The sequence below is a fragment of the Ruditapes philippinarum genome, unplaced genomic scaffold (genome assembly GCF_026571515.1).
Source record: "Ruditapes philippinarum isolate M1 unplaced genomic scaffold, ASM2657151v2 ctg5840_1_1_1_1, whole genome shotgun sequence".
Classification (NCBI taxonomy): Eukaryota; Metazoa; Mollusca; class Bivalvia; order Venerida; family Veneridae; genus Ruditapes; species Ruditapes philippinarum.
Window position 1 is genome coordinate 1 of NW_026866932.1, and position 26392 is coordinate 26392.

Sequence of the window (26392 nt, forward strand, 5' to 3'; positions counted from 1 at the left end):
ACAACACACTTTATCTATGTTAGAAATATACATATCTATAAAGATAAGGAATGCAATGTAGAGGTCTACCGGGCGGTATTGAAAATATTTAAATTTGTATACACCCCGTAATATATTGACCATACTGCATCATGTGACTATAGATGGTGACATTTCGCGATGTTACATGATCCTGTTTGTACGCGCTGTCTCTATTTTGTTTTATTGTTTAATACATATCCAATGCTAGTAGGAATGATAAAACTAATTATATGTCAGTTCGTGAGTTTGCAATATGTCCACTTTCGCCGCGAGAGACATGTTTTATTTTTATTCAAAGTTAACGGAAAATAGATTGGGAGTTACGCAGGATGAATATGCCCAAGGGTAATAGATGGAACTTCATTTGTGTAACAGAAAACCTTACCGAAATGTCTGCTTGATATATGTTTACAATGTATCAGGAATACCTATATCAGCTATACTAGTATTCTTATATGTATGGACAAAAATAACATAACGTGTTCCATATCTTATATATCTATACAGCTAAAGAAATAGTGGTCAATGCAAATATGGCTATAGGTACTGCTGGCGATTGCCCGCCTGGTCTGGAAAAGAAAACGGTATACAACGAAACCAAAACAAAAATTGAGAAAGCGGTAATAATAACAATTTCTTAACTATTTCTAGTTTAAAAAGACTAAAGTAAGGTTTGTTTATTATTCAGTTCTTAAACAGTGTCTTGTTTTGTTTATCAGTTTTATTTATTTATATTTTAATGTTCAGTTAACGAATCACTTTCGCAAAGAAATAAATAGTTTGTCCAATGATTGAGTGTCTCTTATTTATTTAATTTTAACTTTTTATTCTGTCAGGTCAAAGATGCGCATCCTGCCAGTAAATCGGTTCACGCTTTTAACATCAGGTAGGGGAGTTTCTGTTTATGTAAATATTTGAGGGTATATTAAAAGCTGTTGTTTATGGTTAGTAAATTATCCGTCAATGACTGACATCTGCTTCGTACATTTACATGCAATCACGCCTAGAAAACGATTTCGTTTTATGTGCGATATGGTTTTATATTGTACAGTATGAAGTTCAAACAGTTTATGATAAGATCAAGAGTGTCATATTATACCATAATGCCTTAAATTGTTTAATATGCCATGGTTTAAAATCTTGAGAAAATCTAAAAAAAATGTTTGTGGTATCCTATATTTATTTCGTTATTTCTTTTAATGTAACCAAACAACATACAGTGGAACCTTGCTAATCCGAACCCTTCTAATCTGGAATCCTTCCTTATCCGAACAAAACGTCCGGTCCCGATTTTAGTTTTTTTATTTGTTTTGCATGTTAATTCATCTTCACGATTTATGTTCATCAATATATTGCTGAGAATAAATTCCCGATAGATTTTTTTTTTTTCTTTCATCTTGAACATTACAAAAGCTGCATTAGATACTACTTATGTATTTTATTTTTTAAACAGTAAACCATTCATTCCCAAAATCCTTCGGATAAGTTATCCTTGGAACCACTGTATATAAGTATTTTGTTAATTTGAATGTTAAGTTTAGATATTGCCTAAGTATTTTTCTTCACTAGTTATGCATAGCTTATTTGACTATTTATGAGAAACTTTCAGATGTGGCTCACTTAAGTATGAACTACTTATTGTCGTTGACAAAGAAAATGCAGCACAACTATCAAAAGAATTGTCTTCTACGTCAAATCAATCTATAACCTATGATGGAAAACAACTTAGTGTGAATCAGCTGGAAGTAAATGATGTGGATGGTAAAACATTTAATGTCAATCAGATAGGCAAATTTTTTATTTCTCATGAACATTTGATTAAATTAAACATGTTTTTTACACAACTAGCAATTTGTATATATTTAAAGACATGCTCGGCCATTCTTGGTGCCCATATACTGTGTGAAAATTTTCATGTCGTTCAGAAATAATAACAGAATAATCGTGGCTGTTGAAAAATCTTTAAACGATTTTTACTTTAAATCCGAGTGACATTGGCAGATATGTCGTTTTACGTACCTCAGTTGATTTATGTCAGAATGACAGCAGTTTTGTTTTTAGGCTTTTGGAGTTTCTTTTAAACATAATATAACATTTGTTAGGCTGAATAAAATAAATGGCATCTTCACATGAATTATAATGGTTTCTTTGTTGTATAGTAAAACGTATCCACAGCGACACGGAGCAGACATGTGCTGTCTTCAACACAATTGAACAATGTTCTGGCGATTACAGCTGTGAGATACAAAATGGTTTACCAACATGTCAGTAAGTAACAAACACATTTTAGCCACGCAATGAGAAGACCAACATAGTGCGTTTGCGACCAGCATATAACAAGCAAGCCTTCGCATCCGCGCAGTCTGATCAGGATCCATGATGCTGTCCGCTATCGGTTTTTCTACTTGTAATAGGGGTCCGCCTGGGCTCCTTGCCATTGGTTCTTGTTGCTGGGTCATATGGGGGTTGCGTTCATTGAACGCCGCCTTTCCTTGTTGATCTTGTTTTTCATATTTGAAAGTAAACAGCATGGATCTCGATCAGACTGCGCGGATGTACATGCTGGTCTGGATCCATGCTGGTCGCAAAAGTAATTTGTTGTTTTTTCATAGCGCGGCTCATTTGAAAATTCCAGTGTACAAATAAAACGCTGCTTTGCGATATCTTTATAAAATAAAAGCTTCTGATTCTTTCAAACTAATTCTTGTTCCTTATCACATCTTTGTTCATTCAGAAGACACATTTGTTCTTAAGGTTATTTTGACTATGAATTTGATGTAAATGGTTATCATATCATGTCTGCCCAGTCTGTAACTTATTTATAGATATATGGATTCTTACTCAACCAAAATTAGCCGGTGTGTTGCTTTCTTTTAACGAACCACTTTCATATTAACGGGCTCGACATGTTGCCAAATGGTATTTAATTGTTTTGTTTTAATTAACTTAATCCTTAAATCCAATTAACATAGTAATGGATTTTTAGACATAATCAACAGAACACACTTTTTTCAAAAGCATTCACTCAGACATGTCAGAAAATTGAACGGTAACCTTTAAATTCTGCAAGGGATGTGGATGGTATATTTATGTTAGGTATATTATAGTAGAATGTAATATTTATATTTCTGACTTTTTTACTTGTAGGAAAAATGAAAAAGAAGGTATGTATAACATTTTTTACTGTTTTTGTGAACCTTTGCCACATAAGATATTATGATTAGTAAAACAATGATGATCATGAACGTAATCTTCATGCATATTAGCATTAACAAGACTTAGATAATATTTGAACCATTTATCGGAGGATTTTATTATTTCATATGGAACATATTTGAAATCAACAAATTAAACGCCTGTGTGATTTGCGGTTGCCAAAAAGATAAACGTGCGTCTGCGTACTGTCCATTTCCTTCGTCTATGTATTTATAGGAGTATGCAGACAGTCTGCGCGCTCCGCTGACGCATGGCAGGCCAAACGTAAACGTAAAGAAATGTTAATTACCTGTGTTACCAAATTATCCGGCAAATTACTATGTGAATATGCCTATTGTTCAATTATTGTAACTGAACAATTCTTAATAGGACTAAGTTGTTAGAAATAAAGTCTGTATGTATTTCAGAATATATAGCTTGTACCCTTTAAGTAATTTGCGAAATGCAAGAGGAGATTTTGTTTGACAAATTAATGTGTCATAATCGTCTTTTTTTAGATTTATGTATTATCATCTCAATATTTGATGTATAGTTAACTGGTTTAATAGTGGGCCAGTAGGGCTATTTTAAATACCCCCATAAAATAAAGAATCTGTATGCCTTTATAACATGTTTCGATCATTTTAAACACGCATTTTTACTGCAAGAAACATACTGATTTTCACCAAGAAATGTTTTATGTATGACATACTTGAATGAATGGCAATGTGTACCATTTAGAATGAAAAAAGGGAAAAATACTACCTGGATCGGTCTTTTATTTGGTTTTAAAATCCACACAGTGGTATAGGCACTGTGTATCAGTAGCACCGTTATGTCTAATACTCATGTGGCTTTTGGGGGTTGAAAAAAAGTAGACACATACATTATAATAATTATGTATACCATACAAAATCTGTGTCATATAAATTGCAAATTTTATTTGTATTCTTCCAGACAATATGAACTTGATACTCGGGCTTGGTTTAGGAGTTTGCTTCCCCTTGCTTGTATTGGCATTTATAGCTGGTGCTTGTCTTTACAGACAGCTAAGAAGGTCAGAAATAGATGAAAAAAGGTACGTGATGACATTTATCTACTTAAATTGAACATAACTAACTTACTTACTTTACTGGCGTTCGCTCTAACCACATTACGCGTATCCCGATGAGTTTGGTCGCGCGGTCTCAACGTCCCGTAAGTCTGCGGAGGTTGCACCTCGGGCCACGTTGCTCTCGCTCCTGGGTGTCTTTGCATCTTTGGAGGATATACTCTGTAGTCTGGTCCTATTCTCCACAGGGACATATGGGAGAAGAGGATGAACATAACAACAACATCTTCCCTAAACCAATTGCTAGGCTGTTCTACCCAGGTGCTCGTATATGCCTGAAATTAATCCCGAAAAGGCACTTAAGTTGTTCTTTGACCAGTAATGCTAGAAAGTCGCCATATAATACAGATAAATTAATATGAAATTTTACAGTTTTGGTTCGCCGTAAAACGTGCCCTGTTCTGTTTTTGTTAGGGGTACTCCAAGGCGCCTTGCCGCTGGTCCTTGTTGCTGGGTCGTATTGGGGTTGCGTTCTTTGAATTCCTTGTTGATTTTGTTTATTATATGATTTTTTTTTTACAAAAACAGCTGTCTCTATTAATATTGTAATATTTTTGCACTCAAGAATTTGTTTTCATTAATTATTTTGTATTATTATAACATTGCTGCTTGATCAGATAAAATTTACACATTTCAGGCAAGAAAATGGATACTCGAACAAAGCTTTTAGGAAAGAGCTCAGTCCATGGCATGGGCGAATGAAGCAGAACGGGTTTAAACTGGACACTAAGGATTATGTAAACGGATATAAATACGATAAGGACAGATTTCACGACAGTTTTTCGGGGAATAAACATAATTATGACATGCCTGGTCTTTCGTATACATCTATTTAACTCATTATTTACTGACAAGCACGCCCTCACCGTCTTGTCAAGACCTGCATTGCTCGCTTTTTTCAAGTACATCTTTTTAAGTTTTCATATAAGTTTAAAAGATAGACAAGTCAAATTAAGATATTTAGCGTGGTAAGGGTGGTTAGCCAGTATATTTATTATATACTATATTGCTTGTATTGTTCCATTGTATATAAATACAAGATTTGTAGCTCTCCTTGCTTACAACAAAAGCATATTTTTACATATTTTTACCGGAAATATACATACATGTATTTTGATTTATTTTTAATATAAATAAGACTTGCTTTACGATTCTCATTTGCGCAGTTTGACTAAAGATGTTATCTTTTGCATGAAGCGTAATAATATTTTTGAGATGATTTTAATTGGATTAAAATTTGCATTTAATTAGTATTATGATTATCATTATTATTATTATTATTAATGAGCAATAAATGAGTGTAATGACATGATATGCAATATCAAAAACTAAATACAGTCAAAACATATTTGAATGTAACAGTATGATTTTTGTAAGAGAATCATTACTGTATATACAAAATTAGCTTTGTTGACATAATTTGTTTTACACTTAAGATTTTTTAATGAACTCTTGGCCAGACACCTAAATTGATATTATGTCCCTGTTCACGTGCTTCCAGTTTCATTGAATAACATTTGCTAATAAGATGTGCAATTTATTTCGATTGGCGTGTTCTTATGTTCATCCCGTTCAGGAGTCCTTAAGGTATTACCATCCTAATGCATTACCTCCGCTTTGAAGAGTATTAAAATAGCCTAGAACTATAATTGTTAACTACATTGAAAATAAGGGCCGTGGGTTCAATCCCCAGAAGGTTCAACTTTTTTTTTTCTTTCTTTTTTCTTTAAATATTATGTTTGTATCTCTCGTGTCCCATTTGGAAAGAAAAAAGTGTTTAATTCTAATTTTTTAATCTATATGGGCATTTATTGGCTAAATGATGCTAAATCTAGTAATAAATATGGTACCTGATATTCTCATAGTGTACTAAAATCTAAAACTAGACGGTAAAAGTATTTCATATTTTACAAGATCAACCAATATACATTTTTAAAAATTGAGGGAAACTTTGAAAACAGGCACTCCTTTTGGTAAATTTTAAGGATTTTTTAAATAAGGCTCCCTTAGTAGGAAAATGGTCAGACAGGTGGTAAAAATGGGAGCTGAATGGTACTGCATTTGTATTTGTTTCTTACCAAAATTTATGGGAAAACATTTTTCATTAGAATATTATTGCAGATTATATAAAGGTTCCTCATTTCTAAAAAAGAACCCTCATAACATCCTAGCTTGAATTTAGAAAAGTGGCCATAACTTGATTTCCGTACGGTAAACTTTTTTTTTAATTGTACATACATGTGTACTTTAAGTAATAGAAAGAGCACCGAAACACGAGGTTATCTGATTTGTACGAGGGGGCGTAGCTCCCCCGAGTATTAATCAGATTACCGAGTGTTTTGGTGTTCTTTCTCTTTTGTATCATAGTCAAACATAAAAACACGTTCCCTGTTGTTACAATATGAAACCCCGGCAAAAATGAACCAATGAACGAGCATCTAAATATGACATTTCTGTCGATTTCACTTTCACTGCCGTCACAATGTGTAAACCCCAGCAATAATGAGCCAATCAATGGGCATGCTCTGGAGTGCGGGTAACTAATACGCGCACTCCAGTTAACGCACTGTGCATGTATATGTATACGACTTAACCCTGACACATTTTCAACAGAAAGTTCTCCAAACTATGATACAAGTAATAGAAAGAGCACCGAAACAATAGGCTATCTGATTTGTACGAGGGGGCGTAGCCCCCGAGTATTAATCAGATTGCCGTGTGTTTTGGTGTTCTTTCTCTTTTGTATCATAGTCAAACATAAAAGCACGTTCCCTGTTGTCACAATATGAAACCCCGGCAAAAATGAACCAATGAACGAATATCTGAATATGACATTTCTGTCGCTTTCCCTTTCTCTGCCGTCACAATATGTAAACCCCATCAAAAATGAGCCAATCAATGGACATGCTCTGGAGTGCGGGTAACTAATACCCGCACTCCAGTTAACGCAATGGGCATGTATATGTATACGATTTCACCCTGACACATTTTCAACAGAAAGGTCTCCAAACTATGATACAAGGTATATATCTGACCTATGATGTATTTTTTTAGTTCCTTATAGTGCCCATTAGGGTCGTAATACCTTAATTATATATTGGTGTTAATGTGAAAAAATACTCTATTTGCCTGTCCCACTACGGAATATATGTGTAGCAGATGAATACATGTACTATTTTGTCATGGCGAGCGAGCCAAAGTTCCTTCTATGTAAATATTTATTCGCTCATATTGTTTGTATTTGATAATATTTTTGAGAAAAGGAATATATAGACATATTTTATTTATAGCAAAACTTACAGTATGTGCCATATATACATGTATATATATATATAACCTTATTTTATTTCAGTGTCCCTCTTGTTCACTTTATGGTGAAATAAAATGTGAAGTTTTGATAAACTTTTTGCTCAATCTTTCATCAAGGAATATTTCTTTAATTGCAGGATCAAACCATATTTTCTAATCAATCACGTTTAAATAATATAAGTCTTTAGCGTAACATTGATTGTTTTACATATTGTTAAACCAAAAAAGTGCTTTACCAGGGTCATGTAATGATCTTTTAATTGGTTACCAAATGTTCCTTTCCCTTTATAATACCTTTATCTCAGAATATATTTTGTCGAAATAAAGATTCGGACTAACTTGTTAGTTTTGTCATATTTAACTTTAAAACTCATCACTATACAGGAATAAAATGAAAAGGTTGAAATGTTGCTCACGGTGAAATATGGAAATATGTATTATCTCAATGAGTGTTGTTTCTTTGAAGAAACCCTTATATTTTAATGTCAACACACAAAAAAATAAAAAATGAAAATATTTAAATATATTGTGCCAGTCATTTGTTAATAAATTATCTTATATAAAATTACCGTGTTATTTTTCTTTAATTAACCTTTATTTATGTGGCATATATGTTTATTTGTGTCACTATACACACATCAAGAATAGTCACTATTACTTATCCTTGATGGGTTTTAAGCGACACGACAACACTGTTGAGGACATATGGCGACGTCCCAGCTTTCCTGGTGGACGGAAACATCAGTTAAACCTCCGCCTATTGTTTTCATCGATATTTGAAATACTTATGGAAAATGTGACAATTGCATGTATACATCCACTTTAAATCAGGCTACAATTGCACAAATATCTTTAATTCACATGTATCAATGCACTTTACGTTTTGCTCTATAAATAAAACATTTGAAGTGAAGTGCACCTGTTGATCTATGTAAGAACTTCATTTTATCATTTTTATCTATTTTATTGTGTTGTTATTATTATTGTTGTTGTTGTTGTTGTTGTTGTTGATGTTGATGATGATGCTATTGATGTTGTTGTTTATTTGTCTTCAAATTTAAAGATGTTTCTTAAGCTATCTTAAGAAAAGTTTACCCTATTTAGTCATATTTTCGTTTCATAAATCGTCTAGAATGGTACCATTCCAGATAACCATATGTTTCAAATATCAATCTGACTAAAGTTCAGATCTACCATTTCTCTGTTATGTAATCTGATTACGGCCGTATATGTTTCGCTTTCATTATAATTCGGAGAAAGCTAGTTTAGCCATGCAATCAAACCGGTTTTCACATAGACATTAGAAAAAGTACCGTTATCGTAGAACTTAAAAAAAGTGTTGAATTTTGTTAGAAAATAAAATGTTTGAAGTAATTATTAACAAAAAAATAATAGTCAATTTTTAATAGGCAAGATTGTTTTGCCAGCTTACCTCTCAGCTATATGGACAACAGAAAGTTTTTTCTCGAAATCATGACAATTTCCTACTCAGTCTTGGTTTTCCCAGGGTTAAAATTAGAAAACGCGTCGCTTTCAAAATTATGAAATATGTCCGATGATTGTCTATGTGAAAGATCACCAGAAGTGCAACACAAGTGCAACATCGCTGACGCCCCCTAGCACCAGCTTAAGCGGTATATGATCTGCATCACAAACGTGCTGGAATCAATCATCCCGAAAGAAGGACCAGAAAAATATAACAACACTAGCAACGATTGACAGCTGTCAAGACTTCATGGATACACTAGGGAAGGAGTCCCTTTCCTATAGCACTGTGAAAAAAATTGTCTGCTGAAGGGAGAGCATTGGAGATGATGAGTGGCCTGTGCGGCCAAAGAGGCCACCAAAGATGACACTGCCGAAGCTGTGCCCAATCTGGTCATGTGCAACAGAAGGTGAGACCTCCGAAGCATTGCTTGGGGAGTGGGTATTAGCTTTGGTTCGGTTCAGGCAATTCTGACTGATGACTATGGCATGTCAAAGGTTTTCGCTACATGGGTAAAAAGAAAGTTGACTAACGTCCAGAGACAGACCAGGCTTGACATTTCAAGATATCTTTTGTCTTACTACGAGGATGAACCTGATTTTGTCTACCGTATCGTAACTCAGGATGAAACATGGGTCCATCACTTCGATCCAGATCTAAAAAAACGTGCATGCAGTGGAAGCACCCTGGCTCACCCCTTCTGAAGAAATTCAAGAGAGTGCCATCAGCAGGGAAGATGATAGCTTCAATTGTTTTAGGATAGTCAGGGGATAATCATGATTGACTATCTTGAGAAAGTCGTACCATAAATGGTACGTATTATGCAGACGAATTGAGACGTCTGTGTCAAGAAATCGCGCTCAAATGCACGATAATGCGCCATTGGAGGCGGTCAATGAGTACTTTGAGGACCAAAAGAGTTCTACTTTGAAGGATACTTTTGCTTGTGTCCCTTGTTGTTTTCTCGTCTACGGTTAGTATCTTCCCCTTTGCCTTTAGTTTTTATTTCTTTGATTACCCCCCCCCCTTCCCCCCTTCCCCCGGTCTCCTGTCCCCTTCCCCTTTGTGGGCCTATTATTCGTTTCTTTAATACCTATTCAGTTACAAATTATTTATCATTTAATGATTAACCTGTCCGTGCTCTGTCTTTGCCCTGTCCAGTTTTTGTTTGGGGTCCGCCTGGGCTCCTTGCCATTGGTTCTTGTTGCTGGGTCATATGGGGGTTGCGTTCATTGAACGCCGCCTTTCCTTGTTGATCTTGATTATCATATTTAAGCAAGTTGGAGCAAAGGTGGACAAAGTGCATTGATGTAGAGGGCGATTAGTTGGGTTCTCTGTCTACCCGAAGGCAAATAACATTTTGATCAATCCAAGTATATTGCTGTAAATGTGGGAAATGTAAATCAATACTTGTTTAAGCTTGTATTATTTGGACATCGTTCTTGTATCATTACCTTTCCAGTTCTATATAATTTTAAGTAAAATGTTCTAAGATCGAATATATGCATAATATCATTAGATTTATTCGTACATGTGTACTAATAAACTTATGCACGTTCATTAATTTCCCATACTATGGCTCATAGGTAATCTCATAAACAAAAGTTTCCGATACTTAAAGCTATTAGAGACGGGGTGGTGGTAATAGGGTGCATTAGTTAGGCTATTTAACTGATTAAATGATAAACGATAATGTTATTTCTAAATACGTTGAAACGGACTTTATTTAAACCTAATCTTGAACTTTTTGTCAGATTGGTGTTTGCACGTTCATAAATAACCGATTGACATTGAGGCATTATATTTCTTGACTACTGTGTCGGTCACATAACATAGGACTGTCAAATTCTAAAATAATCTTTACTTTTTCACCAACTTCCGGTAAACTACTGCGTCGGTCACATAACAAAAGGTATAGGAATAGGATAGTCTTTTTTCTCCGTTCAATAGTACTAACGGGATCCTCACAGCGGTTACGTTACGCTTTGCTATTTTAACCTGTACTGAACAGGGGAAGTAACCGCTGCGGGAGTTTGAACGGGATCCATACTGTCAAATTCTAAAATACTCTTTTACTTTTTTCACAAACTTCCGGTTAACTTGCAGATACATCGAGGCTAGGAAGATCCCATATTGATGGTATATAAGATAATCGTATTGAACTATTCAGAGATTTATACATTAACACATACTATATATTGTTACATATATCAGCATGCATATTGAACACACACTTAAAAAACAAATAAAACTATAATTATAAAACCAAGCAATATGTTTCATGGTATCCTAGCCTACCCTATGAAGCTAAAAGCTTATTTCCATTGTGGTCCATTTACTGTAATATTATCACACTAACAATAATAATGAATGAATTATTAAGAAAGTAAAATATATGAAAACTCTTGCAAACATTGTACAACAATCAAGACACTTTTGTCGGTATAAACAGACAAATATATTGTACAAAAACAAACTGAAGTAAATTCCGTATAAACCCAGCAAACATTTCATATTGAACCTATGTCGCCCCGATATCATCTGCAATGTCGGTCCGATAATATCGGCATCCGATGTCGAATTGGCATCTGATGTGCAACCCGGCTTAAAGTCGGGCCGCCAATCTACTTTTAAAATAAAAAGAGGTATTGTTTGGTTTTATTAACCTGTCAACTATATACTGATTACACGGTCGATGCACACAATATATTAATATTCGGTAGATTTTCGGTAAGTTCATTGAGATGTACGCTGTACGATGGAATTTTTAATTTGTATCTATGAACTAAGTGTACTGAGCGTTATAGCGCAATAGGGTAAAGTACCAGTTTATAATCTAAGTGCCATACGTGTTTTAAGTTCGAGACCGCGTTGGTTCATGTTTTTTTTTTCTTATAAATACTTTCAACATTTGAAATTATTGAAGCTATATGATTATTTTTTTATGTTCTTTTTGTGTTATAATGTTTTACTTAATTTTATCTATACTATTTTAAATGACATGTTTTAAGAATTCATGTTTAAAACTTAAACGAATTAAAGTCAATAAATGTCTTTTCAACGCCGTAAAACACACAATAAATCGGTTCCATTAAAATATACCGCACAAATAAAGAAAGAGTAGACCTAAAACCATGCCGACTGTAAGGATCGAACCACAGACCTCTCAATATCAGTCATTCTCTTAACCGACTGTGCTATTGTGAATTAATGAAAACCTTCAAATTAAGCTGGCGTGACTTTCAAAACATGAATAATACATTCCACATTAACTCACGTAAACTACACGGACCAAACCGAAGTTGGGTCGAATATTTAAATTATTGCTATAATGTATTCATAATTGACAGGTCAATAAAATCAGACTATAAACATACCGGTACATGAATAAAACTCTGTTTGAAACTACGCTTTATGTTATATATTTTATCCGTAGCGAGCTTCAAATTACACCCACTTTGTGTGACGGTACAACGAAGTTACAATAAAGTCAGTGTAAAATTACCAAAATTGCAGCGCATATGTCGCAAATTTACCTATTTCGTAACTGTTTTTAACAATTTAGGTTTACAGAAAAGTGTAAAGCAACGGTTCGGAGTTGAAATAACATATTTCATTTGATAATAAAAGGAATTCACATATAAGAAGGTATGTATCGAAAATTTAGTCATAATTGTTCATTAATATTCAAAAGTAATTCGGTTTGAAATAGTTTTGTCCAAATTTATACGGTTGTCTAAGTGTAGGTTTGAAATACAAGATTTTATTTGACAAAAACTAAAGACGGTTGTTATTATGTTGTATTAACATGTATTGTGGAATATTGACCTCACTATTAAAACGATTTGATATGAACAGCGGGTACTTCCTGTATCATTCATAACATATCAAATTTAAAATAAGTTAAAAATAAAGGCAACAAAACGTATGACGCAATGTATATACATGAATGAAAATTTTATTTAGAATGTAAACAATCAAAAAATGTAGGGGATATAAATGAAGAACCTATATTAATTCAAAAACATTATAGCACTTATATAAATTTACTTTAAGCCGAACAATTACCGTCCCGGATACATTTCACATTTTACGCATCGGACACTCAATCCCCCACCCATGTTTGTTTAATTATTTTTTACAAAAAAAATACAAGAAATAAAATTTACCGATTGTGTAAAATGACTTTTTTTAAAAAACTCTTTCCGAGAATCCAATCGTCCGGGTCAGTGACAAAATAAAACTGCAAAAGCATATAAACGGGAAATAAACGGAAAATTGTCGAGAAACGGGAATCGTCCGGGATAGAACCTTCATAACTGTTTAAGTCCGTTCCGAAGTGCGTTTTTCCCCATGCGTTGTGGATAATGCCATTTGCTGTAATAATCATACGTGTTGTTGTATTTTTGTTGTGATATCTGAACTATATTGTAAAGATTGTATACATATATATGAAAACATATTGTGGTACATATATCGATACAATTCAGAAATGCAATTGTTTAAGAACCTACATTTTATTTATTCATTTATTTATTTATTTATTTTTATTCATTTATTTGTTTATTTATTTTTTTATTTATATATTTCATTTTAAATTTCATTTCTTCTTTCTATTTATAAGTCACTGCAATTTTGAATCTTAAAATCGGGAAAGGAAAGGCAATATATTCAAATATTCACCAAAATTTAAAAGGTTCTTTTTTCTAAAAAAATCTTCTCTCAGAAACAAAAGTTCCAATGCGCAGTGCATTTAAATACAGGTTCATGGAGGGGAATATCCAAAAATTATTCTTTTCTATGCATTTATAATTGTTACAATCCCTAATCCAATGTGATTTTTTTTTTAATATACATGTGACTTTATCTCTTGTTTATTAAATAAAAATCCCCCATTGTAAGGAATAGTTTTTGAGATAAAGAATTTAGAAAATACATTTTGCTTTTTTCTATGTTTTTTTGCAAAATGAAAATATTCTTTAAAAGATTTAATTATAAATATGGAAATTTTCGCATTGTGTTCTGTTTTTTTAGAACGCGTGTTCTGTTTAGAATCAAAAGTCTTTAACATTCAAACTTACTGGCCCTCAACTCAACTCATCTCTTTTATTTCATAATCAAAGGCCTCCGGCCCAAAATATATTATCAAACAATAAAGCAGCATTTGTTTCAGGTTATGTCAATATAATATCAGTATTTATGACATTAACTTCAATATATTAGCAGTATCTACGACATTGTCTATTAATTTCAATATGAAAGCAGTATTTATGACACTGTCCATCAACCCCAACATAATAGCAGTATTTATGACATTGTCTATTAACTTCAATACAAAAGTAGTACTTATGACATCGTCTATTAACTTCAATATAATAAAAGCATCCATGTCACTGTCTATTTACTTCAATATAAAGCACTATTTATGACATTGTCTATTTAATTCAATACAATAATAGTATTTATGACATTGCCTATTAACTTCAATACAATAGTAGTATTTATGACATTGTCTATTAACAACAATATAAAAGCAGTATTTATGACATTTTCTATTAACTTCAATACAAAAGTAGTATTTATGACATCGTCTATTAACTTCAATATAATAAAAGCATCCATGTCACTGTCTATTAACTTCAATATAAAGCAGTATTTATGACATTGTCTATTAAATTCAATACAATAGTAGTATTTATGACATTGTCTATTTACTTCAACATAGGAGCAGTATTCATGACATTATCTACATTTTTAATAGACTTTACTGTCTATTAACTTCAATACAATAATAGTATTTATGACATTGTCTATTAACTTCAATACAATAGTAGTATTTATGACATTGTCTATTTACTTCAACATAGGAGCAGTATTAATGACATTATCTACAACTTTAATAGACTTTACTGTCTATTAACTTCAATATTAAAGCAGTATTTATGACATTACCTACTAACTTCAACACAATAGCAGTATTTATGACATTGTCTATTACTTTCTTTCAACATAGGAGCAGTATTCATGACATTATCTACGTATATACTAACTTCAATATAATAGCAGTACTCATGACATTGTCCACTAACATCAATAAAATAGCAGTATTCATGACATTGTCTATCAACCTCAACATAACACTCCGTGACTCCGTAAAAATGGTATTGCACGGCCGTGCATACATTTCGACGTGACATCTTTACCGTTATACAAGCATAGTGTAAACACTAGCTAAATGTTAGCGTTATACTATAGACACGCCATTGAAAAATGATTTTTTTTCACTTTAAACGGTCTTTATTTTGGGTATGTGATAAATAGAGCACTAAATTCGTTGAATTCATCGAACTCGTTGTAAAAAATAATATTATGCTCGCAAGAGGCTGACCCTATCAGAACATGTTTCATTTTCTTCCACTTGTGCAACGCCTATAGAATGACTTACACTACTGTATGTTTTACCAATTTATTTGCCAGGGGATTATTCCACTTAGACAAAGTTTTTGAGCGGTCACTCTTTTATCAAGTTGTTAATTTTCTATTCAACCAAAAGAGGTTTAAGACGAAAACGGCAGTCTAGGTTAAACAAAAACTAATTTATCTACTTAGAGTCAATCTGGGTTAGAACAACGCAGTGGACTTCGGAAAATGAGACGTTGGAGAGAAACCAATGGATACTGTAACAAGATACCAAAAATAAAAAGTTTCTGAAAATGATAACATTTCTGAGGCATAAAGGGCCTTTAAATCTTTATTGTTATTGAAATACTCTAAAGTTATGTCAAAAATGGTGGTGTGAAAAAAGAGGTCATTAAATATTATAAAGAACAATACTAATTTTATTGGACTCGTACACACCTGCAGACTCGGCTAGCACTTCGTCCAATATAGTTTTGACGGTTGTTAACTTGTCCAATACGATTCAGTATTGTACTCAACAATGTATAATAAGCTCATATTATCACATGGCATTTAATGGCATGTAATATAATCTTTGTGACTTTTTCTTTTTTTCTCGATATAGAGTGATTTATGTAATATAATAACAACCTGACATCATAAAGGCCTATACAATTTCTAACAATGCTGTAAATAAACGCGAAAAAAAAAATGAATCTAACATGATTATTTTGTTTAAAAAAGTCATGAAATGATGATCATATTCCTTGATATGCTTTGTTACACTCTAAAAAAATTTTAAACTTGAAACTTGAAACTTGAAAACTTGATTTAACGCCTATTTCTACATATAAAATACATATTCAATGGCGTTGTACAGCTATATACCTTATATGTGCTACTCCCAGTGCTACCATACACAATACTCCCAGCAGTGCGACGGTCACAGTGATTGGGTCAATCCCCACCAACATGTAACAATCTACACCCCTGCACCACTGCACATGATAACACATGGGCTAGACTTTATTATATTATTATACAATGAAAATAATAAAAACACTAGAAATATACAAACATGCACAAAACAATTAGGAACAGACAATGCCTTCAGCGTCACTTAAAAAAAGTGCAAAAAAGTCCTTGAAGTAAAATGATTTCAGTTGTCTTTTGAAAATTTCAACAGATTCACATTTTCTCATATTAATAGGTAGTTCATTCCACAATTTTGGTCCTATCGTGCTAAAAGCTCTGTCAGAAAAAGTCCTCTTCTTATTAAAAGGAACAACATAACAACCAACTGAGGATTCAGATGATCTTAAGGTTCGTTTTGACACTTGATGAGACAAAAGCTCTATTAAATATGATGGTGCGTTCCTACCGAACAGTTATACATGTATGTCAGTATCTTGAAACTGATTCGTGCTTTAATCGGAAGCCAGTGCAGATCGAATAATGCCTGTTTAGAACTATCATACTTGGAACGACCTAACACCAGTTTGGCACACATATTTTGAATACGTTGAAGTTTGGCTAATTCATTTTGAGATATGCCGTACAGAATGATGTTGCAATAATCTAAATGGGATATTACTAAAGATAAAACAAGTGTTTCAGCGGCTTCCTTTGTCAGATACTTTCGAATGCTCTTGATCTTGAAATAGTTTAACATAGCAGTTCTACACTTTCTTTAATGTGATCTTTGAAATTTAGAGACTCATCCAAAAAAGCACCAAGATACCGTATACAATGTTGTGATTCAATAACATTACCACATATATTGATTTCTTTGGTGTTACACTTATTCAGCTGTGGACGACTTCCGAAAAGAATAAACTCTGTCTTTGAATTGTTCATTTTTAACTTGTTGCTGTTCATCCACTCATTTATATGCACTGCACAGTCCTGGAGGTCCCGAATTGCGCTTGCTTCTGCGGTAGGTGATGGTTTAAAACGTTTATTCGCAACGTGGTCGTCGGCAAATCCGTGCACGGAAATGGAGGGAGGTACAATGTCAAAGATAGTTCCTGCGTACGTCAAGTAGAGCCAAGGGCCCAAACAGCTTCCCTGAGGGACACTACAGTCAAGTTCCCGTTCTGATGACACATTCGAGTTAACACTCACTCGACAGCTACGCGGCCTCAAATATGAATCTATCCATTCCAGCGCAGATCCAAAGACGCCATATTGACTTTCAAGAACATTTAACAGTATGTTATGGTCAACAGTATCAAAAGCAGCACTTAAATCTAGAGCTATCAGTGCAGTGACCTCTTGATGCTCCATTGCATCAAGAATGTCGTTTACGAGTCTAAGAAGGGCTGACTCACAGGAGTGAAACTGACGATAGGCCGACTGATTCGTTGGAAGGAGATCGTTTCCGTTTACATGTTTGTTTAGTCGATGAAGGGCGGCTTTTTCAATCAATTTGGACAAGAATGACAAGTTGCTGACGGGTCGATAGTTGGCAAATGTGAGTTCAAGACCAGATTTTTTCAACAGAGGCCTGACTATTGCCTTTTTCCATTTAGCTGGAAAAACACCTTGCGTCAGAGAAAGATTCACAAGCTGGGTAATCATAGGCAAAAGTTCATTGAGAAATGATTTCAATACTTTGGTGGGCAGAATGTCAAGTTACAAACTAAATCTTGTGAGCTTGACAAAAAAAATTTAAGTGGAATTAGAATGTATAAATAACATTTGTTTGCATGGACCGAACTCTTCAACAAAAAGTCGAATAGATTATGTTTGAATTGTGATAATTTAATATTTACTTTTAAGGTATTTTACACCTGACACGCCTGTAAAGTGTTACTGTTTCAATGAAGTACTTAGAGACGGCTTACTGAATTTGACTTCATCAAAAATTCTATTATACATTTGACCCTAGATGATGGGAAGCGTTTGTGATTAATAATTTTAAAATTTATCAAATTTGGAAAAAAAAACGAAAGAAAAAATTAAAGAACCCGAGGAAATTAGCTGTTGAAGAGAAATGATTTATCATAAAGGTATATAACATATATGACTTCTATACAATATGGATTCACTACAATTGTACTAATTGCCGAATCGCCAAAGAACCAAATGATGACTCAGCTATGTTGCCAAAACTATAACAGGAATTAAAAAGGAAAACAACAGAAAAAGTGATTTTTTGATATTATAAATAAAGAGCATTTTTTAGACAAAATGGACTTTAAGAATAGGTAAAAAGATTTGTATATATTTTTATTTTGTATTCGGAATGCACAAAACAGTTCAAATCCCTCTTGCCTTTAGAATCTATAAATATATCATGAACAATCTGCACTGGTAGACTATTTGATTGCATGCAGTGACATATTTGAATGTCTCGAAAATATTACCAAAATTTGCCCAAAAGCGATGAAATTGTTATCATTTTTTATAGATAAATCATATTGTTTTTGTCCTTTTTGTTGTTTTTTGCGCTTTAAAATCTTTCTAAATCATAAATACTTGTTATTTGTTAATTAACTTACAATTAAATTAAATGAAATATATCGACAAAACAATTGCATTAAATAATTGTAAAGTATATTTCATTTACAGCTGTATGTTAATTTTGAGCCAGAAATGGACAAATTATCGTTGCAAACTTATTAACTATAAAAAATAATTTTAAGAAAATGAAAGCGTCAAGATTGTAATCTTGAAAAACTTGTTTGTGTTGATGTCGTTTCGCTTCAGTTTTTTAGTTTTGTGCGATAGTGTTGACCTCGTTAGTACATTTTTGTGTGTCAAGTTTTGTTACAGGCTGTAAAAGCACTAACTTTTAAATGCATTATTTTTGTACATTTTGTATAACAACTGCAACAGGGAGGAAACTTACAAATAAGCTTTTTACGGGTTACTGGAAGTAATACGTTATATCAAGTTAGTTTAGTTCTTACAAATTTATTTTAGTTCGATTGTGTTGGATGCTATAAGCGTATTAAACACTCTCGAATATGTTCATAGAACCAACCAGTATATAGCAATTAATATAAAGTTACTTGCTCAAGGAAACATCGGCTTGCCCCTGACTGTCCGAACCCAAACGGGCAGCAATCCTTAGGTTACTAGTCCGACTCGTTAACCACTCGGGCACGCTGCAACTCTTGATTAAAGTTGATAACGTTTTAATACAATGTGTTTCTTCAAATACACCAAGTCATTCAAACCGACATAAAAAAAACATATTTCAAATTTAGTGTCTCATGATTCTTTAATTGTGCCCCCACTTTAGTAGCGGGCATTTAGATTTACCCTTGTCCGTCCGTTAGTCCTTCCGTCTGTCTGTCCTTCCGTTCTCTTTTGTGTCGCACGTAACTCAAAAAGTATTTGACCTAGAGTCATGAAACTTTACAGGAATGTTGATCAGCATCTGTAGTTGTGCACCTCGGTATTTTCGTCTGGATTTTTTTAGTATTTTTAGAGTTATTGCCCTTGACTAAGTAAAATTTTGCAATTGTCAACTTGTGTCGCATGTAACTCAAAAAGTCATGAAACTTTACAGGAATGTTGATCAGCATGTGTAGTTGTGCACCTGGGTATTTTCGTCTGGATATTTTTAGTATTTTTAGAGTTATCGCCCTTGGCCTAGTCAAATTTTGCAATTTTCAACTTGTGTCGCATGTAACACAAAAAGTATTTGACCTTGATTCATGAAACTTTACAGGAATGTTGATCAGCATATGTAGTTGTGCACCTGGGTATTTTCGTCTGGGTTTATTTAGTATCTTTAGAGTTATTGCCCTTAATTTAGTAACATTTTGCAATTTTCAACTTGTGTCGCATTTAACTCAACAAGTATTTGACCTAGAGTCATGAAACTTTACAGGAATATTGATCAGCATGTTTAGTTGTGCACCTGGGTATTTTCTTCAGGATGTATTCAGTATTTTTAGAGTTATTGCCCTTGACTAAGAATTTCAACTTGTGTCGCATGTAACTAACAAACAATTTGACATAGAGTCATTAAACCCTACGGGAAGGTTGCTCAGCATATTTAGTTTTGCACCTGGGGTTTCCACTATTTTTAGAGTTATTTCCTTGACTTAGTAAAAACCGTTTCATTATGTTGTTATTTGTTCCTTGATTGCTTAAGTTAGAATCAACCAACTTTACAGGAATAATGATTAACATCACTAAATTACAGGAATAATGATTTACATCACTGTGAAGCTATGCACCTGGGACTTTGCATGTGGATTTTTTTCAGTTTTGTTAGAGTTATTACCCTTGACTTACAGTAGTATAAATTTGCAATTTTTAACTTGTTCATGCATAGCTCAAAAAGTATTTCACTTGTAGGCCTGAAAGTTTACAAGAATGTTGGTCAGCATGTGTACTTATGCACCTTGGGGTTTGCTTGTGGATTTATTCAGTATTTGTAAAGTTCTTGCCCTTTACTTAGTAAAAGATTTTTAGTTTTCAAAAAATATTTGACCTTGAGTCATAAGATTGACAGAACAGTGGCGCGGTGGGGGCACCCGTGTCCTATGGAGACATTTCTAGTAAATTTCTGGTTTGATATAGTAAGTTCACAATAAACTTGTAAACATCTACGTTTATTTACAAGTATAAAGTCTAGTTGTATAAATAGGTTGTTAACAGACAGTAAGGTATTGCGTGATTGCGCGAATGATTAAATTCTTCTTTAAGGGTACAAGTGGCTAACTATATTATTTATGGATACAAATATATACATGTATATATACATAAAAGAATACCTGATCAACTTGAGGTACGTAATTAAATGGCCGGTAAATAAGTACTTTTTTTTTGTCTCTCATATGAAAATTAAAACTAGCAGTTTTAAATATCAAAGTTAATCCTAACGTGACGTATTGTAGGAGAAGCCTATGCAGTTCATGAAGAAAAATAATCGAACCTTTTACCTGACTTGATCGGTTCTTCTGTAGGAATTCGGGCAGTTTCGCAGGGTTTTCTACATCATTGTGTCTTATTTTGTTTTGTGTCCCTATAACCGTCTCATTCTCTCATCTATAATTATATTTCACTAACAAAAATGCTACCTTTTTGCTCATAAAGAAGGGGGCAAAAATACCCATGACGTCGAGAATCACGCCTGCTTTAACTCCAACTGTCTATTTTACCAAAATCTTACTACGACTTTTAGGAGCAACTGTTTAATTTTGAAAGAAAATTTGTGTTATGGATTTAATAAGCTGATCTTTATTCTTTATAGTCTTTTCTTCCTAATTGTCTTTCTTCAGACATCGTTAATAAGCTATTACGCCCCCTGCTCATTCATTTTTCTTCCACGCTCACTATCTTGCACTCTGATTTTATACCTTTAATGAAAGATATGAAAATTAAAAACTAGCAGTTTTGAATATCAAAGTTAATCCTAACGTGACGTATTGTAGGAGGAGCATCCCTCTGCAGTTCATGAAGAAAAAAACAATTTTTTCATCTATTTTTAAAGAAATCCGATGTTAATCGTATGCATCTGAATTGATTTTTGTCGATAACCTAGCTGTCCTTTTCAAGTAATGTTTTGTAATATATATATGCACAACATACATTTTACCATCTATCTTTTGTAAAACAGACATTCTGAACTAAATGACGTTATAATTTTGTCTGAATATTAGACGGGACGAAGAAAGTCCTCGTCACCGATGCATTAAGATTTCATTTACAATCAAAGGTTGATCTTTTGATGCAAATGAGTTTTTAAATAATATTGTAGAAATGTCCTAACAAATATATTATCTTTATCAAGGTTATTTGCAATTTCGTTTTCAAACTTTCTGGATTTTTTTTTAAATACATAAAAATTAATTTTTGTTGAAATTTTAGGCTTAATCGTATAAATTTTTAAGTACAAAAAAAGATATTTTATTGGGCTATTAAATGAAGTTTAACAGTAATCATAATACTTTGTACAAAAACTGTTCTTATTGTGTAATATTAATTGGCGTTATGCTAAAAATCACCATACGTATCAACTTCAAGATACAATTACAATATACATTTCGATCAGGAAATTTCATCCGATAAGTCAATGGCTATTGTTTGACAAGTGAATTTGTCACTCGTTTATCTGAGGCTTTAATATGGTTATCTTATAGCTGTATACCTCTATAAATTTTCATTTAAACCCCATAGTACAAACCTTACTGTATTCAATTTTATAAAAGGTGATCGCGTGCCATTTAAAATTTAAGTGGTGACAATATGTCCCATCAATTATTTCCAACATGTTTGTTATCTTTAAAGAAGATATTGAAATATCCAATTACAAAATTCAACTTTCACAAATCTCCCTTTGATAGTTAATTGACTGTTGTTTTTTTACCATTGAAAAAAAGTAGTCAAAAATGATTTGCAAGGCAATGTTTATAAGCGTGAACGGTTTATGGCAAACACTACGAATTGAAAGAAAATTGTCATTCAAAATGTTCTGATATACATTTGTTTACCTGCTTTCAATGATAATTGCTAATTGTTTTAAATAAATTCAATTTTTTCAGCCTTTTTCTGTTTTCTATCATGATTGTTTAAATTTAACGTAAAACCATGTTAAAAATATAAAACAAATTGACTGCGTTAAGACTTAATGAGTTAATTGTGCTTTTGTTTTGTTTTCATCTAATGTTTGTTAACTCAAAGACTGTCTGTTATACAATTAATTATTACGTTTCTATTTTATCTTTTTACCTTTTTACGTAAGCAATTTTAAAGAGAAAGAGTAACAATTTATATAATATTTGCAACAATATATTTTCACAATTATAGAGTCTGTTGAAAGACTTATCAAAAAAATAGAACTAGCATGTGTCTAAAGATCAAAATGAATGTAACGGAAATATGGTTGTATGGTTTAAGTATTAGTATTACTTGAAGCCTTGATAATGATTGTAGTGGTGGCGGAAGTAGATGTAGAAGTAGCGGTAGATAAAAAAGAAGTAGTGGTAGTAGTTGTGATAGGGCGTTAGCATTTGCAATAATGCTAGTTATGGAGGTAATAGTGATAGTGGTGGTAGTAGTTACAATTATATACAAGTATTAGTAGAACTAGTAGTAAAAGTAATAGTAGTATAACTAGCAGTAATAATAGAGAGGCTTATGATGTTTCAAATGAACACCACCATCAACGTCAATGTATTAAGTACAGCTTCCCTTCGAATAAAAAAATGCTTTATTGATATAAGTAATGATAAATACGGGATAATGTTGAAATTGTTTTGCTCCAAACAGAAGTGGTGGCTGACGGTATTTTAGTGCAGGCACCCATATATACGTATTAAGTGTATGATTCTCCAGGAGGTTAGTATTACTTTCAATGACAAAAGTGTTCAAGGTTCTATGTAGTTATAGTAAACAAGGCTTATTAGGTTTTTATTTAACAACATCGTTAATGACAAAAGTGTTCTATGGTTCTATGTAAATATAGTAAAAAAGGCTTATTAGGGTTTTAATTTAACAACATCGTTAATGACAAAAGTGTTCTTGGGTTTCCGGCAGTTGTGTTGATAACCGTTAAAAAAGAAAACGGCACCATTTCAATTAATATATAGTTATAACTATAGCCAGGCGATCTATGAGGTTACTTATAAAACTGCAAACGACCTGTCACGTAAATTCAAGCTCGTTAAAGATTTAATATTGTTAACAGAACAAACGTATATCGAATAGTGTAAAACTTCGTACATTAATGTCATAGTCATGAAACTGGGCGTTCCCTTGTTTGCAGTAGAAATATTGGAATGTCAGTCGAATAAATCGCAATTTATTATTAATTATATAAATTATTATAAGTTATGCCTTCTCAGACGAAAATATGCCACCAGCTTAATGATGTTTATATAATATTACGAATTTATGCTTATTCCGAAATCACATTAATATTTATGCATCAAAGAATTGTTTGTTTTCTATTTATGACATATTAGAAGATTGTTCATCTTAGTGCTGGATGATGGAATATGTTTTATTTTATCAGACATGGGTTTGCTCTGTTATTTCAACTTCTTTTATTTTCTTTTATTTGGTATGGTATAGTGGGTTTTCTTTCCGTTTTTTCATGAATAAGACATACGTAATAATCATAATTATCATAATTCAGTTAGTGTACATAAGTTAATAGGTTTTGAATGTATAATGCATGGAAACAAGTGGAAACATTGCTCTATGTAATGGGTGTCATGACCATAAATAGGACTTTGCAAAATATGTATATGTAGCGCTATTCACATGTTTTTTACTTTTTTTTCTAACTTGTGTTACTAGCTTTGTTTCTGTTTGTTATTTTGAAGTTTATTTATGTGTCATTCATATTGAAAACAAATAATTTTTGAGCTTAATAAGGCAAAAGATGAAAACGGAAGGACAGACAAGGGCAAATATAAATGCCACCCCCTATATTCCGGGCACAAAAATGTTAGCGAAGCACATTATCATTTTTTAATTTGGATAAAGTATGACGTAGAGTCGTAACTGTCAATGTTGGTATAGAACAGTATCTTAAGTGGTCCCTCAACATTTGGTCGTCGTATTAAAACGTATCTAATTTAGATGACTAAGGAAAACTATGATTTTATATAAACCTTGTTCCATTCCAATGCCTTGACTAAATGATACTGATGTTACATAAAATGAAGTGGTCGTGACTCGATTAAAAATGACTGGATTAACTGACGGATCCTTTGATCATTCATTAGGCATCTACTCCAATTGTTGCCACCTCTGTTGGATATGAAAAAGGACGGTTGACGCTCAGACTTCGTTATTTTATTTTTATATTGAAATATAAATACCGACAAGTCTGAATAGAAAGAAATATAAATATGAACCCTTCTATAACGCCCTTAAAGAATGCCTAATATGGCAACTCGGAAATGTTGCTGTTTCGCACGTAACGCTGACATACAAGTTAGTCATAATTATCTTATGCAAAAGCTCCACTATTAATGAATAACAGATGTTTCTGTCTCGTAAAAATTTCTAAGTTGCTGAGATGACACATACCACTATGTTAACATATGCAGACAGTCATAGTCCAGCAAATTTCAATGTACTCTTATTACATTAGTTGTATGCTTAAAACATATCAAAGAAAACGGCTCATCAAATATTTCTTTAGCAAATGATTCCTTAGAAAATTTTCCAAATATGACTTGATATGATAATAAACGAACAACCTCAATAGATTTAAAATATAAAATATATTTGTTTCCAATTCCAAATAATTTTATATAACGCTTAATCAGGCTAAGCATCATAAAAATCACAATTTAACAAAGATCTCGATGTTGTTATTTCATTCAATTGAAAATTAAAATTCTCACAATTGTATTAAAGATCCGAATAAAGAAGTAGGTCTATAGATCTACAGGTAGCAAAATGTTTAGTTTTCAACGCAGCAGCCATGGTAAGCAAAGTTGTTGCCTCAAATGCATATCACGTTCTTGATTAGACACTGGGCCGATATTTTCTTCCTTTATGACATTAGCATTATTCTATCTATGTACTTGCTTTACGTTGCTAAACCACATTCTTCGATGTTTCAACACGGAAAGTAAACGCGCGTCGGATTTACTTTTCATCGCATAATAAGTTGTTAATAAGATCTTTTGATATGGGTTTAATCATGCAGCGTCCATACCAAACCATTTATCCGTAAAGTAACAATTTTATCCTTAATTTAATTTTGATTTAAAGCCATTAAGACGACAGTGTTATTTTCTATTGAAATAACCATACCTTAACAATCGTACCTATGAATATCAAAGTCAAAGTTCATAGACAGGTTATGGACCTCGATGATTAGCCAATTGAAGCTTCATCAATTATATCTGCATTTAAATTAAAGACTCCCTCGACACATTAAGTCTATC

At 32.8% G+C, this 26392-nt stretch overlaps 2 protein-coding genes across 2 annotated transcripts in view; both read left to right on the top strand.

Annotated features, from left to right (window-relative positions):
* Window positions 1-534: 534 nt before the first annotated feature.
* Window positions 535-8201, top strand: LOC132734266 (neurogenic locus notch homolog protein 1-like; the record flags this gene model as incomplete). Its single annotated transcript, XM_060720971.1, is given in 6 exon segments — window positions 535-641; window positions 858-907; window positions 1631-1782; window positions 2181-2289; window positions 3169-4294; window positions 4965-8201. Coding segments are annotated over 5 exon segments (491 nt in total), but the record flags the coding sequence as incomplete, so codon positions are not given.
* Window positions 8202-12533: 4332 nt separating this feature from the next.
* LOC132734264 (cadherin EGF LAG seven-pass G-type receptor 2-like) overlaps window positions 12534-26392 on the top strand; it is a 51479-nt gene continuing 37620 nt past the window's right edge. Inside the window, exon 1 of the mRNA XM_060720968.1 lies at window positions 12534-12770. The gene's annotated coding sequence lies outside the window, so the exon portion shown is untranslated. The remainder of the gene's footprint in view (window positions 12771-26392) is intronic.